Source organism: Motacilla alba, chromosome 1A (assembly GCF_015832195.1).
Source record: "Motacilla alba alba isolate MOTALB_02 chromosome 1A, Motacilla_alba_V1.0_pri, whole genome shotgun sequence".
Classification (NCBI taxonomy): domain Eukaryota; kingdom Metazoa; phylum Chordata; class Aves; order Passeriformes; family Motacillidae; genus Motacilla; species Motacilla alba.
The window spans coordinates 26,881,072-26,898,210 of record NC_052031.1 but is presented as its reverse complement, the minus strand read 5'-3'; the positions used below and the strand labels follow the sequence as shown (position 1 = coordinate 26,898,210).

The window sequence follows — 17,139 nt, the reverse complement described above, 5'->3', positions numbered from 1 at the left end:
TTGTATTTTCTGCAGAGAAGGCTTAAAGCACAACATGATGCCAGTTTTATATTTTTGATGATTTTTAAAGTTTTATGTGAACTCAGATCAGAGAACAGAGATTATTAAACAAGAATATATCTTCAGCATGAAACATCTTGCAATCATATTATCTTTTACATCTTTTATATATGAGGAAAATGTTTTAAAACACGCTATGCCTCTCACATAGTTTTGTGATGGTTTTGTCAGATTGCTTGTTTTCCCGCAGTGAAATCCCTTGCACTCATTTTCACCGTCCTTTCAACATACCTTCTTTCCTTCTGCTATCTGAAATGTCTGGCTTTGTGCTGTTACTAAATACACAGTCCTGAAGGGCTGCAACTTCCTACTCACACACTGCAGCACCATTGAACTCAGTCAGGATGTTCTTTCAAGTGCTTTGAAATACCTTGAGATAGAGAAGGTATTATAGAAAAGCAAACTCTTTTCTATTTTATCCATGTAAACAGAAATCTATACTGTCTTCTGCTGTGAACTCACAAAGGCTGCTGCATGACAGATGAAATGCAATTCAGGAGACCCACCATGAGAGTAATCCTTTCAAATGCATCTAGGATTGTTCAGATGATCAAGAAAATATGTGGCCATGAGTATTCATACATTTTAAAAAAAAGTTAGGATGAGTAAAATATTAAAATAGATGAGATTCTACATGCCTGAAAGACTTTTTTTTTACTTAATACCAATCAAACCTCACTCCAGTCTATGACTAAGTCTGAAAAAGTGTCTACTTATAGGACAAATTTGGAGTGAAAATATAACAAGAACAAAAACAAGAACAAAAAGGATTTTTTTTTTACAATTAAAATGTTTTAATAAAAAAAAAACCAAACAAAAGCAAAACCGTTCTTCCTAAGAGGGTCTCTGCATTTTATTCAGGTAGCCTAATAAAAGCTGTTACATTTAGCAATTACTTTTCCTCTTTATATAACTGGATTAGCAATGCCACACTAAGTGTATTTCTGGTGAATTACCCAAAACCCCAAGAGACTTCCCAGTTTATTGTTTCATACTTCAAACTGTACCTATTTAGCAAATGTATTTGCAATTTGCTGACTATTTTCAATTTTAGCTTGTGATACACAGAGGCTGTAAATTATAAGAAACAGTTCAGAAACTACAAGCATTTTTCATACATACAACTGAGAAAAAAGGTATTCCATTTATGGTATGCAATCCTTTTCTTAGTGTTAAAGCAGGAGATCAATTATGAATTTTAGAATTAGCCCCGCTAACCCACTAATCCCAGTAGTCCCATCTTCCCACATACTGGGAGATGTTCCTCACTGGCAAAGTGCTACCTCTGACTATGGTGGTTTGAAGGACAGTTGGTTCTTAAAAATAGAAATATTAGCTCTGCTATGTGTATTTAGCATTTATGTGCCACAAAACAACATCAGAACACAAGAGATCTCTAAATATGACACAGAATAAGAACCTTCTGACGCATGGTTGTGTGACAAAGGTATGATCCCTTTCTCTGCAAGCGTGGCCAGCCTTGGGCAGATGGAGCATGGCGGGGGCTGGAGCAAGGCACTGCTGGGACAGCCACGTGCTGTCCCTTGCTGGGGACAGTCTGTGGCCACACGTCTGCAGCACAGCATCACCAGGAACATCCTGCTGGGGGATGAAGTCCTGACATCACTGACCCTGGCAAAGCTCCCAGAGAGAAGATTTTTCCCAAGTATTTTTTAAATACTTTAACATACTGTACAAACCAGATACAAGATAAACCTACTCCACCTTACAAAAGGTTTGTGGATTTTTTTACCTGACTTAGGTAATAAAGCTATTACAAATGCCCCAGACCTCAAGGAGGCATGTAATTATTTTTGAAAGTGGAATGTGTTTTATATCAATATAGAACAGAAAAATGAAGGCAATATTCTCTAAGAGATTGCTTAATGTCATCGCTGTGCTGTCACTGAAAGCCCTGTTAATACTGGAGCCTAATTTGCACTTTTACTGAAATTTCAAAATGATGAAAAGATGACGTATCTTTTTTCCTGTTCTAAATGCAATGAAAAAATATGTTACCCTTTGTTGAGGAGAAGGCATGAAATCTAAAGCTACCTGTCTTAATGCTATGTAATGCTTATTCTATGAAAAGTTTAAATTAGTCTCCAAGAAAGCTGGCCCCATTTTCAAGATAAAATTTAATTCTTTACCTCAAAACCTATAAGAAGCATCTCTCTAATAATTTTTTTTTTCATAGGAAACTTTGATAGATTTAGTTCCTTATGAATCTCATTTAAAAATAAATGCATTTAAGTGGCAATTGGGACTTTCTCTAGAGAGCTAAGAATAAAGGTTTTAAAGTGGAATTCAGAAAGAAGAATAAAGTTAATGTTTTTATTCCCAAGGTAACTGAATCTTTTCCAGGTGTTACTGGTATCTGCTAATTTGTCTACTTCTGGTAAACAGAGCCATTTCTCCTTAGATTATACAGTTTACTTTTCAGAGAAAGGACACAGGTATTCTGACAAGGAAAAAGCCTCTGAAGAATAATCAAACCTTATTTTTATCCACTGTATTGATACTTTGTTGAAACTAAAGGTTTTGTACTATTACTACTTTTTGTTTCACTAGTCTTGGTTTCTGCAGCAAGACACTATCAAGAGCACAAGACCATAATAATCCATAATAAAACTAGCACATGCAGCAGAATATTATTAAGCCCCATTGAAAAAAGGAATATAGTTTGAAATAGAGATTATACTGATGTTGTTTACTAAGTTCATTTTACATAGATATTTATAATTGAGCTGGAAGAATTCGTTCACTGAGGCTTTTTAGATTATAAGTGTGCTAGTTCTGTAATTATGCATGATAAATCACATTGGATTTTCAACAGATCAGTCATTCATTTTAAATTTTGGATTCTGTGAAAATAGTATGTCGGCTCTGGCCTCACTTTTTTGACCCAAAAAAGGAAAAACTTCAGATTTTAAATACTAGAAGAAATTGCATTTCTTTCTTTCTGAGCTTACAAACATGAGATACCTGGAGGTAAGATTACTCAAAAAATATTCATGCTTTTGTTAACAATTACTTTACAATGCATCATCTGTCTAGCCAATCTTCACTTTTCAGTCTCTGTAGAATTTATCACAGGAAAAGATACCAATTTCTATTTTATTTTTTTTCCCTTTTGTTTTCAATATGTTTGTGCAAGCATCATTGAGTAAGTGCATGTTCTCTTTCCCTGTATAAACCTGGGGATATAGTAGATGTCTTCAGTGTACCAAGAAACACAGATTTACGCTAGTAGGATAAAAGCTGACTGTAGAGGTTAAGTTTGGTTTCACAGGATTTGCCTCTAAGGTTATAATTTCAAAGGCCCAGTGTGTTGTTAGGGCCAGAGCTCTTTTTGATGGATAAACCCCTAATTGCCTGAGACATAGTAACAGGGGTAAAACTAAGGTTACTATGCTGTTCTACTTCAGGTAGTGTAAGATTCACTAAAAAAAAATTGCAAGTCAGAGAGAATGTGAAAGCTCAGCTGGCAGTTGATAATTTTTTTTCCTCTTTGTGAAGTCTGCAGCTTTTTTCTATATATAAGCAATCTATTTGAATGTGATGAAGCACCAAGGTTTCACACACTTAAAGACAAGTGATAAATTGAAATGACATGGCTCTGTAGCTAGTTTACTGCTGAAGTAATCCAAATACCTTTTTAGTTTTTGTTACTGTCAAATTAATTTGTGTAAAATGTGCCAGGAGAGAACTCTAAAAGCAAACCAGGGAAGAAAGATATCCCATTATAATCTTCTATTTTAGTGCATGACTTACTTCAGGCTGCAGTACTTCTTGAAACTTCAAACTAAAACGTAGATGTAAAATAAGCCTTCCATACAAACCACACTGCATGCAAATGCAAATATAAATGATCAAGACAGTATCTTTATTATTTTCTTTTTTAAGAATATAGTTCAAACATGAGATGAATGCTATAACAGAAATACAAGATTTTCTTCTACTGTTATGTGATTTGCATCTTTTTTTATGCACAATGCAAAGTAAACAGTTTTGAACAAATTTGGAAGGGGAAGAGTGAATATTAGAGAAGGGAAGACATTTGAGCTTTTTGATACAAACTTTGTTTCTAACTTCTGTACTAAAATCCTTTTCTTGAACAAGCTTCCATTGTACAGACTTACCTGTTTTGCACTGGTGTGTGCATAGCTAGTGGGGCTAGTAGAGCACTCAGCAGTATAAGGAAACAATGAACTGTAGATTTTAAACAAATGCATTTACCATTCTGCTTCTTGAAACTGAGATGCTGTGACAACAGAAAAGTACTTATAAAAGATTTACAGGAAAACTCTCTCAGAGAACCTAAGAGTAGGAAGATGTAAGAGAGTTCCAAATGGGATCTAAAGTGACTAAAGGACATTTCTTCCTAACTCACATCATTAAGTATAAACATGACGACTTTATTCTTCGTGAGTATTTTTGTCTGATTCAACCTAAATATTTTTCATTTAAAAGCTAATTGCTTTTTAATACTATCCAACTCTTTAATTGAAAATACAATGGTTTCTTTGAAAATTTATGTGAACAAAAAATCACTCTGATATTACAATCTTTTTAATAACTGTGAAAATTAGATTCATTCTTTATATGGCTCCACTCACTAAGTATAATCAGATCCTACATTAACTAAGGAATGTTTTGAATTGAGACCTTATGCTTTCATTGATGCATGCAGAACTCTGAGGGCCTCAAAAATTCCTCTGACAATACATAAGACTTAACAGCATATTTAAGTATAGATATCATGAATATGAAACAGTTTCAAAAGTTCTGTAGCAGTAGTTCTTAAGTCCTGTATTACAGGACTTACCAGAAGACAATACACACCTCAGAGAAAACTATACTGAGCTTATCAAAGAGGAGTGTTAGACCTCTTCACAGCTTGAAAATACAGAGAACATGGCAGTTGCAGCAATACAAGAATTTTTGGGAGGGCATGCCTAATTTCACTCCAAAGTGCATGTTCATTTTTTTACTAGTCAATTTGGAAGAGTAACACAGGTATTTCTGTGTTACACAGGTATTTCTGAATTATCCTGTGTGTGGAAACCTGCATTAGCAGCATTTTAAAGAACAAATTTCAATTAGTGTCTCATGGTTGTGACAGAATTATAAAAGTCTTGAAAAAAAATGAGTCCTGGAATGCCTGTGTCTAATCTCTAAAATTGTAAAAAAAAATCATCTGGTGAGCTCTTTCTACCAGCCAAAGCCTCTGAAATGTGAAGGTGAGCATTACATTACGTGGAGCTATAACCTGCCAAGGAGCAGTCATGGAGAATTTTGTAGGTAGTCACTTCTTCTGATCCCTCTCCTTTTTCAGTGTATTACATCTTGTTTTGGTCATAGGCCTCCCCTGGCTTTCATTAGAGGCAGTGTGTAATGGCCAAAATTCAGTGTTGGATACCAGTTTCACATCTGTTACAGAGTAATCCAGAGTCTGTTATTTTGGCATCTAAATGATAAAAATCCTGGTTTTTAATAAGTTGCAAATTAAACCCGAATTTCAATTTTCATAATATGAAAATATGTGAATATGATTGGGCATAATACAGAATTGAAAATACTAAACTGCTAAAATGATAGTACTCTTAAACTTTCTGTTATTTCTTTTGTGCATTTTTAGTGGAAGGAAGACGAGCTTTTGGCTTTAAAATTTCTGACTGGCTAAACTACAAAAAACCTGAGTCCTGCTAAGGTGATCCAAAAGAAAAATTGGGAGGGTTTGTAGCTCTTTGCTTTCCTATTTTGATTGTGTACCAAGTCAAAGCTATATTCTACAAATAATAACTCTGGCAGTGTTGACTAAAGTTTTTAATAAGTTTAACCCCTTTGTTTAAGTACCCCTTCATTTACATTAATCCAATGGCTGCAAAGCAGTCATTGTGGGGACCATTTACTATGCTCCCAAGAAGGATCATGAAGTGACCCGTCCAGAAAATACCTGATAATTCATTTTACCATCACAGAGTAATGAGAGACTTTTTGTCTTATTAGTTTAACTGATTCTGCATAGATTTTTGTTACTAAAATTGTATTACTTCCACCAGAAGTGGAAGTGTTATTTTGCAGAGTTGTAGATTTGTCTTTTCCTTCTTTCTTCCTCATTCTTTCTAATAATTGATCAATTATGAATCAATGACCCATGATTTAGAGTGAAAATTGTTCATCGTCTTCAGATTTATACCTTTGCTAGGAAAGAAATATCAGATCTTGTCATCACATCATGTTAACTACTACTGTTAACTCCTTCTGCTCCCATTGCAAAAAGTGGTATCTCACAAATACGAGGTGTACAAGTTAACAACCCCCAAAGCTTGTTATCTGGTCTCCCAGATTCAAGAAGATTCATTGCATGGAAGAAGAGACTGCATTGGTATAAGCTCTAATACATACATATTTCAGAATAGCACTCCTTAAAATTATATTGGGATAGATTACCTGGGGTAAAAATAAAATTTTGCAATTAGAAAATGTGATATTGAGTAACAGATCTTGCAGCTTGCAGACATTGTTATCAGGGTTCACAATCAAAATTTTACATGGGACTTGTCTTCATGACCACAGAGGGCTGGTGATCACATGACAGGAGATTTCAGGTTTGTATCAAATGCAATTAAACCCATTTTCAGTGATCCCATCAGGACAAACATTATAGCTACATAAATGGTGCATATATGAAAAAAGAAATACCAGTTTTCCTATTATACAAAACTCTTTTCTAAATCTCCAGACTGACAAGAGAAAAAACAAAAACTGCTGGTTCCTGAATCTGACACTGAGTTGCAGGAGCTCTTAATTAAAATCTACATAAAATTTTAAACCTCAATAAATGCTAATCTACAGTGCCCAAATCCTCAGAACAAGTAAACTAAAAGAACTATACCCAACTTTAATTAAGTAACATTATCTCAAATACCAATCAAGGGAAGAGGAATGTATGTTATGATTTGTTTTGCAAACCTATTTGCTACTCTGTAAGTAGGCATTATCCCTCTCACCAAATGTAACATTCTATGGGAATTACCTCTGAAGAATTATTCTTACTTGCCTCTTCTGCAGTGAAAGAGAGAAATAATAACTTGAAAATTCTGCTATCAATCTGAAAGTTTCTCTGACAAGACCATGATTATGTTCATCAAAAACTATTTCTATACTTCTATATTCTGAAATTTAATAAATGAATAAATAAATATGTCCATTACAATTGTACTTTTCAAAAAAAGCCCACACAGTTTGGAAAATGATTTGTTTGCTTGGATAGCAATCAGGACTTAAATTACTTAACAGCAAAAGTTCTGCTTAATTAAAAATTTAAGTTTTCACTGAATTAGCTGTCATCACCAGAATCAGCAAAATGATTTAGTTTGAACTACGGTGCTTTATTTATTAAGTCTTTCAAAATAAGAGATGGATAAAAGACACAGCATAAACAAGAGAATCAGTCTGAAACATGCAGGCCCTGGACTTTATTAACAATATCCTATAGACATAAAATATATAAAAACAAATGTTTGAAAGATCAGGATCCTAGCCCAAATCAGATTTAGCTAAAATTAAATAATGTTATTTGCTCATAGCATACCTATAAAGTCTGAAGTACTTCTTAAAACAAAAAAAAAAAAAAGTGTTTGCTGTTAATATCTGTTAAGGAAATTTTTTCTTCTCTGCCCAGGCTGGAGTTTAAACACGGCCAGGTTGGAAAATTCATGATATCTAGTATATTTTTCAAACTATTCATTTTAGAACAGAAGGAATACAAATAATGAAGAATGGTTTGTACAGTCTAAAATGCAATTTGATGCTCTTGATAATCCTCTGAGAGACTGCGGCAATAGAAAAGCAAATTTACTATTTTCTCTCTCTTGATTAATGCGATTCCATCAGTGTTAACATATAACTTTTGTCAGTTTACTGTCAAAATGCTGAATAAAAGAGTACTGACAAAATAAAAATCATTTTCCTATATGCACAGACATACAGGTTGGAAGGGGCATCTGGAGATTACCTTGTCCAACCTCCTACATGGGAGGACTCGGCCAACTCAGGTTGCTCAGGGCCCTCCAGGCAGACCTTTTACTATCTCCAAAAATTGAGATCTTCCTAACTTTTTCAGCAACCAGTGCATGACTTTGCCATAAAGAAAAAAACCCCAAGTTTAAATAACTTAATGTCTGTTCCGAACTCTGGGTGCTGTGCCTGTTGTCTCTTGTCCCGCGACTCTGCGCCTCAGAGGAGTCTGGCCCTGCCTTCCCCATGCGCTGTGCAGCAGATGGGGACAGCTCTGACCTCTCCTTGCAGCCTTCCCACCAAGGCTGAGCAAAGTCTGCTCTTGAAGCTCTGCATGGTGTGCTACAGGTCTGTCACAGGGGCCTTTCACCAACGCTTGGCTTATTCACCAACGCTTCTGCAGGGAATCCCCAAAGCACACTGTCCTGACTGCACTGAGTGCATGGAAAACATCACTTCCTCAAATAATTCATAGAAGTACTGGTATACTGTTCATCATGTTTCAACAATGCTTTGCTTATAAATGAAAAAATAATTCATAGAAGTACTGGTATACTGTTCATCATGTTTCAACAATGCTTTGCTTCTAAATGAAAAAAACATACACTCGTAAATAAATACACACACATTGTTTTGCACATTCATGGCCATACAAACACACATTTTTAACCTTCCAATATGATGTGCAATCATGTAAATAAGGTGCTAGAGTAAAATAGTCTTATTTCAGGATTGGGACCTTTAATGACATGAGTACTTATTACACCAAAGCATTTATCGTATCCAAAAATGGAATCGGGTAAATAAAAATTTCCTACATTTCTGCAAAAAAATTTAGAACCTTTTTTTAGTAATCACTGTCTGACCTTTGACAATAATCCATGTCCAAGGAGGTAAAATTATAAAGAAATAAATACATTAAGTGTTTTTTTTCAATTATGTCCTGGCAAATCTTAATATGAATGCCAGCATGAATCAAAATTCCCTACACAGTTAAACTATACAGAATTCAGCAAAGATTCCTTTGTGCCTCATATGCATTAAAACAAGTAATTTTTAAAATTCCATATAGACATTATGATGTTACAAATCCTGCAGAAAGATTGTCAAATATAAGGGTATTTCAGCAGTAACTTGAGAGAAATAGAATTGTAAGGAAACTGATGAAGGAGTACACAGGGTTTCACAAATGATTATATTTGAATGCAGAGCTGTTCAAATTAGATAATTAAAAATGATTGCATGATTCTGACAGCTCTCTGATCTCTTCTAATATTTCATTAAATAGATCCAATACTGTTTCAACATTTTTCCTAGTTTATTTCAATATAAGTGATGCCAAAAGGTGGCTCAGACTACCATTCTTTCCAATGTGGTTGAAAAATTCTTTCAAGGTTCTTGCATTCAGAAATACTAAATATTTGCATTAATAATTCATTTGCTTGAATTTGTTACATAAATCCTGCTCCATAAGCAGAATGACTGAAGCTTTATCAATGCTAAATAAATTACCTTTACAAGTAATAGAGAAAATTAGGTAGAATGCATAAAATAAGATTTGACATAACTAAGACAAAAAGCAAATTTTCTATTGCTAAGAAATAGAGTAGCCTTAACTGAGAGGGTTTAGTCACATGATAATAGCCATATGCATTGGTTTAAAATAGTCAAGCTAAATATTTTACTTTTCAAAATAATTAGGACAGCTATAGGGGACTTTTTATTCCCTATAGTGCAAATTCAGTTAGTCATGATAATTTAATGGACAGTCAGGCCACACAATCTTATTAGCAAGGCTCCCCTTCAGCAGCTCCTGGAGTGAATTGTCATTCTTCACAGAAAAGCCACCATCCCAATTTGCATCTCACATACAGTATTCTCTCAAAGGGACAAGCATATTTACCCTTCGAGCTTTATTTATCATCAGTCATAACACATAATGTCCTATCTGTTTTATTCACATAGGTTTTTTACAAGTTCAAGCTGTGCATCCGTGCCATTTAATACTGGTAACTTCATGCTCCATATGCAAAGTCTTTTTTCTGATTGTAAACAGTTTCACCTGTTTCATTTTTGCCAGTAGCCAGAGACAAATAATATGGAATGGCAGTGATTGCATATTTGCATTACACATCCTGTTTAAACACAGGCTTCATTTCTTCTTTAATACCCAAGAGAGAATGAAAAATTTCACTGACCCCATAAGAGTCACGCCACTCTCCAAGGCTACATCTATACAGCAGAATGAAGGAGCACGGGTGGCAGTGGTAGCAAAAAGTGAATAGAAGGATCTGAAACATCTGCTAGCAAGTTAGTGCAGACAAGTCCCCAGCAGGTCATTCCCAGCCTCCATTGACTCCTTTGTCATCACTCTTCTCCTCACCTACATTAACTTGAGGAGTGTAAGCACAGATAAGTGTTTTCTTGTTAAAATCATACTTTTGTATTGCCACCCTTGACTAGCTCTTCTTGACTGTTCTAAACTAAGAAAAACAGGGTTTGGTGCTCTGCCATTGACATATCTGTCTTAAGCTGCTTTGAATGGCATTTCGGAGTCAGCAGGTATTTCCAGTCCTGGCAGAGCTCTCTGTGGGCAGTGTGCCCTAGCTATGTGCCTTATTGTGCAATTTAATGCAGAGATGCTCAGTGCACTGCTGGGAGCTGTTAAACTCTTCCCACCTCTTGTCTTAGAGGCTGCTCCATTTCAGGGAGATCTGTAATCCCTGCAATAGCTGACAACTCACATATGAAAGTTTCTCCAGATGGCAAGATCATCACCAAGATGATGTGCACTCTTAGGACATGTGGCATCCTTTGTTTGCTGTTATGTAAGTAATTCAAAACTGTAGAAAGAAATCTGCTTCCTCCTTCAATTGTCCACTGAACCTCCCCCAGAAGACGATAGAACAAATGAAGCTGAGGTACTCTCACTGGCTGCAGACATCTTGGTTTAAATATTTCCTATACCAGCAGTAACCTCTGCACTCCACTAGAAGTGTCATATTTCCATTCATCTTACTCTCTAATGTAATTTTCTTATTTTCTGCCTTTGACTTCTTGTATTCACTAACAATAATTACAGAGAGAAAGACTAGATCAGCCTAAAAAAAAATCGTAAGAGGCCACATTTCTACTACTGTAAGTAATTTAATTTGCCTGTTGAGGGTTAACAGTTCAACCACTCCTATCTTATAGCTGAAAGGGATGATGATTGCCTTTGAAAATCAAATCAAAATACCTAATAAAACCAGCATATTCTCTTCAGTGTCATCCTAGTTTATAGTTTCCTAGCCACAGTCTACAGGTTAGTGCTGTTAAATGAAAATGTGGTTAAACAGATAGAAAGTTTTTTCAGATATTTTATTCCATGAATTTACAGTATGGAATAGGCAATCATTCCATGAATTTACAGTATGGAATAGGCAATCATAAAAATTGGCCTCTACAGTAATGCCAACTGAAAGTGATTTACTAATTTGAAGCTTAGAAATGTAAAACTTCTGTCAAACAAAAAATTTAGGATCAGGTTCAGCAAGATTTAGTTTTGAAAATAAACACATTGAAGATATATTTTTAGGAAAAGGGCTGGGATAGGGACCTGGATGGGCAAAAAGAGATACTTTTGACAAGGTACTGAACCTACCTGTGTCACAAGTCTCCAAGGAAGACAAGGAGGATAATAGCTTTTTTTCCCTTACATTGGATTGTGAAGGTTAATTTATAAAGAACTTTTTCCAAAGCCATTAAAGCCAATAGAAAGCTCTCATTGATTTTAATGAGCTTTGTTCAGGTCTTATACATGACAGATGAAAGACTGCCATTGATTGCAAGGCCTAATTTTATAAAGGTCTTTCATATCCCCAGGTTGGAGGCATTTGGAAACATGTAAATGTGTAAATAAGAGCATGATAGGATAAAATTTGCCTATTTTACTTTTAAATTTATGAGAGAGCTTCTCACTGCACATGTGTACATCCAGGAACATATCAGTTATTCCATGCACTTATTAATAACCATTTCTTAGATACCCTCACACATTGTTTGGATAACCATCTCTGCACTGCTGGCTGCCAGCTCTAAACATTTCATCTACACAAAGTACAGTTTATAATGACTTTTCCCTTGAGCTACCCAGAATATTGGACACAGAATATAAATTGTCACTTTGCTTTTGTGCTGATATTATCCTGACTATGCAAGCAAAGACAATACCTGATCTGGCATAAAGTTAACCCTTTAAAATTTTTAAGAAATTTGAAGCAGCAAAGGAGTCTAATACTTCATCAATTCTTTATAATATCTTCTGCATTTCTGATCTAAGAAAGCAGAAGCATTACCAGGAACATTACTTTTATATTTCCTGTGCTGTTGAACGACAACCCATAGTAAAAAGGTCATCAAACAGGAAAATTACCAGAACTGAAAACAAAAAAAAAAGAAACTTCAAAACATGGTATCTTAATTATATTAGATATTCATTATCACATTTCTGTAGTATGCCAAATAAGGAATGCTAACCTAATATTATAAAACTTCACTCAGAATTTAGAAACAGCAACAGCCAATTCAACAGTAATCTCTATCCTAGCCCAGGTAACTGAACAAAAATCTGGTAATATGTAATTTTTTTACCCCTTAAATAATAGTAAAAATATGCAGGTTCTCTTGATGTTTATTGGCTTCTATTCAAAACAGCTATTTTCACTGTTATGAATGGCTGGCAGATTTCCAAACCTGAAACACATCAGTATTAAAGAAATAGAATTATGTATCACCTGCTATTCAGTATTACACAAAGCATTTTTTTAAAGACAATGTACAGTAGCCAAGAATTAATTAATTTAGTCCCATAGTAAGAAAAGGTAATTAATATCTAAATTTTGATCAGATACAAAGCAAATAGCATTTCTAATTCAGCACTAACCATAGATACCCTGTTATTTTTCTACTATCAGTTAAGGTATTAATTTTATTCGAAGACAAAATTAAGCAGAATGGAAATAGTAAACCTTTAAGAATCTTAGCTTAAACATTTTCATTTTACTTACACACTTCAGGAAAATCTGTGTATATTCTTTAAAAATCCAATTTTAGTCTTGTAAAACCATGCAATACCAAGATATTATTAATTTTATAACATTTTTATGAACTAAATAAACACAATTTAATCAGGCCAAGTTTTGCAGTTTAGAAATTAGTATCTCTCCAAAAGTGCCTCTAAATTAGAACTTGATTGGTATCAGGGTTCATGCTTTATCAGCCTAACCCATTAGGCCATTACACAGAGTTATTCTCCAAGAGAAAAAAATATTCTGACATCTGTTCTCAATCTGTTTTTCTATAATTTCCTTTTATGCCCCATGTAACTCATTAAGTTCATCTCTAAAACATTACTGAGTCTATCTGCACTATAAATGCCTTTCTCCTATAGATCACATGAAAGTAGAAGCAATGGTAGCCTACAACACAGTCCACTTAAGCCCTCCACTATTTCTACTGCATCTTTTGGTCAAAGAAAACACCATTTTGAAAGTCAGAATTGGGACACACATGTCCTAATGTGACACACATTTAACCCACTATCTTAAGTGACCTGTATACGAACAAAGGGAGAAAAACATTTCCATGTCTTACCATGTCTGTTCCTTACCACTGCTGTAGTCTTAGGAGAGATTTTTTTTTTCAAAAAGTACATACCTTCTGAATGCCTTGAAAGAGTGATTTTAATATTTTAATTCACTTGTGCAAATAATCTCCAGAGTACAGAAGAGCAGTAGAAAATGTCCCAGTAACCTAAAATCTTACATGTGCAGGATGAAAAGAACCTAGAGCGGAGTGTGTCCTTCTAAATGCACTTTCCACTTTCTTCTACAGACAGAAAAATTCTATATTTTAGTATTCTGAAGCTAGCTTGAAACCCTGTGATCTCTTCTGTGCCTTCTGCTTGCATTCAGTGATTGCTGTTCTAATTTAATTTGAGAGGAAAATACCTATTTACAACTGACTTGCCCATAATGTATTCATCAAAGCAATACAAAGGTCATTCTTCCTGCAGGAAGATAAAGAATTCACTGTCAAAGCCTGTCCTGCTAGCTCTCAAAAATGCCATTGCTGTAAGAAAAGTGATATACTATCTGATGTTAGCTAACAATTGATGATTAATGTGAGGTCAAAGACTAGTGAAGGGGATTTACTAATATTTATAAACATCAGTGAATTGAGCAAAAATCTGAGGGTATTTAGATTTACCCCAACATTCTATCTTGCACAAAAGCTGCATGGTGGCTACCTTGAGGATTTTACCTCGTATGAATTTCTGTGTGAGCTGCTGTAAATCTGAAACCAATGTCCAACTGCTAAAGGTTCTTTATGCTCTGAGCCTACATTGGCAATATATTTGTAAGTGAAAAGAAGATTAGTGGCTTTATGACTAAGATTTATGTAGGGAACACAGAGTGACAGAGAAAAGCTTACTAAGGGAGGAAAGAGAAACCTGCACAGGATAGACTGACTTAATTCTGTTGGAAAGAACCACTAAAACTAGATGTTAGAAATCTTACAAGATAGTAGAAGAAAAACAACAATGAAAAACAGCAGGAAATACAAGCACACAAAAAGTGAGACAAACTAAAAGAAGGCATCACCATTACATACTCCAAATCAGACAGTGGGCCTATTTTGTATTATTTCCTGAAAACAAATTATTTCAATTTAATAATTGGGCTAAAATTCAAGAAGCCATAAGGTCCTTCTTTTCATTAATTCAATTAGTCAGTGGGATGACTTCTGTATGAAATAGATATGAAATGCATAAGAGTGGAAAAATCCAATCTTGACAGCTTCCCTGTGACAAACAGTGGGTTTTTTAAATAACAGTAGAGGAATATTCTCTCTTAAAAAGAGACAAAAATGCTGCATGTAGAATAGGGCTAAAAGAGTTTGTATTTCCACAGCAGGATGCACAGTTTATGCAATTATTTCCTGCATGCTAGATTAAGTTAAAACAAGAACAAGAATCTATACAAAGTCTAACTAAGCCAAAACCAAAGCCAGACTAGAGCTCAGAGAAAGAATTGACTGTCCTCCTGACGAAAAGATGCACACTTATACCCATCAAGAAACAGACTTCACAGGTTACATTTTCTTTTCATTCAATATGCAAAGAAATTTTAAATATTTACTTTGGAAAGAGTTTTGAAATATCTTTACTATTGTCCACTGACCAATTTACCAGTTAACACTTGTTAAGCATGGTTACAGTTCCCCAGTTCTTTATCCTACCACTGGCACTGAAGCAAGGCAAAGCTCCCAGGAGGGAATCATTCCAAATTGTATCAGCTGGCAAAATGTCCTCAGGGAGCATCTGTCAGCTACAGGGAGCTGGCTCACCCTCTGGCTACAACTCCAGCATATCCCTCCAAATTTAAAATCTCTACCACATCTCCTTCCATGTGGGGAATTCAAAGTCCTTATTCTTTTTATAATAGCTAAGAAAAAACTCAATATCTGCTGACCAAGATATTTTATAAATTGTCATAATTCTCACAAAAATAATAAAAACTGCACTCCCAATCAATTCATACTCACTGTGTTTCACATATGCACAGTTTTTCAGTTGCAAATTGTGACATACAGAGAACTGACTTACAGGACCAAAAGCGTTGCTGTCAAAGCTGTGCCCGTGGTGATCCCCTTCCACCCAAATATGACCGTGTGGAACTTTCACATACTTCTTCTTGTAACCAATGGTTCTAAGCAGAATAAGAATAAATGGTTAGTTTAAAAGATTTATAAACAAACAAACAACTCCCCAAAAACCAAATCACAAAAAAAAAAACCAAAAACAACCCAACCCCAATAATGTTTTGTTAGGAAAAATTCACATATTTCCAGGTTTGGAATTTGACCTTGCATACAACTCAGCATTAGCTTAAAACTGCCTGCACTGAAGTCCTTTGGATTTCAAGAGTGTTACTCAAGTCAAATATATAAAAATTTTGTATGAGCTGATTGTACGATCAGCTGTTTAGTACATTGTTTTGTCAGAAATCACAACACAAGAAAGGAAGAGACTTTTCAGTTAAATATAATTAACAGATTTTTAACTTCACCTCTGTAGTAACAAAATTTTAAACCATCAGATTTTATCTCAGGTAAATAACAGTGAACATTCATATGTTGCAGTCACATAATGATACAGTTTAAGACTGTTTTTCTTCATCAAAGAATGCTGTTGTATCTTAAGAGCCCTCAGATTCAGAGCATAGATTCCTGCAATTATTCTGTCCTGGGTGTAGGATTCGTTCAGCTGTAACAGGCTAAACAGGATAAACTTTAAAAAAACCTTTAAGAGAAGGCCAAGCGATGAAGAAAAATGACATTGATGCCATCCTCTGCAGAAAATCATACTGCTGCAGCATGTCCCAGTATTACAAAATGACAAACTACAGATTAGCACTAAAGCTGAGGGGCAGAGGATGCAAAATTCCTGTATTTAGTTCCCCAAGTAGCTGTCATTTTCACAATGCCAGTCTGCTTTCTACCACACACTCCTGCTTTCTTTCAGATGGGACCTGTTATTCTGCAATCATTCATGCAGAGAAGTTGTGTGCTTTAACCCCAGACAGCAATTGTCATGCACGCTGAATTATTACCAGGATAAAGTATTTACAGATGGGACTATGAACAGTGATACCTCTTATTTAGTTTTGAATAAACAAATCTGTCCATTGACAGACACAGACTTTTGATCTAGTTTGTTGCCTCTAGCTGCTTATTGTTTTTTACTGTCTGGGAGACATGCCCTCAGAGCACAAGGCAGAAGGAGCGCACTCTAAAACTAAAAAAATTCAGCTGGAGACAGAAAACCATCTTCACCAGGAGAATGTGCTGAACTGTGCAACAGCACTAATCAGGATATTCACAAGTCAAAATGAAAAATATTGGGTTTGGGGAGGCTTCTTTTGGTTGGGGTAAATGTGTTAAAAGGATAAGCTAATCAATAACCTGGAGGCCATGAAATATTAGATGAATAAGAAACCCTCAAAAGTATAT

The 17,139-nt window shown here is 35.0% G+C and overlaps 1 protein-coding gene across 2 annotated transcripts in view; it reads right to left on the bottom strand.

The window, feature by feature from the left end:
* Window positions 1–17,139, bottom strand: part of IMMP2L (inner mitochondrial membrane peptidase subunit 2) — a 410,793-nt gene that overhangs the window by 80,810 nt on the left and 312,844 nt on the right. For both annotated transcript variants that reach the window (XM_038153829.1, XM_038153830.1), the window contains one exon: window positions 15,734–15,836. In XM_038153829.1, coding sequence (XP_038009757.1) covers window positions 15,734–15,836 — 103 coding nt within the window. The remainder of the gene's footprint in view (window positions 1–15,733; window positions 15,837–17,139) is intronic.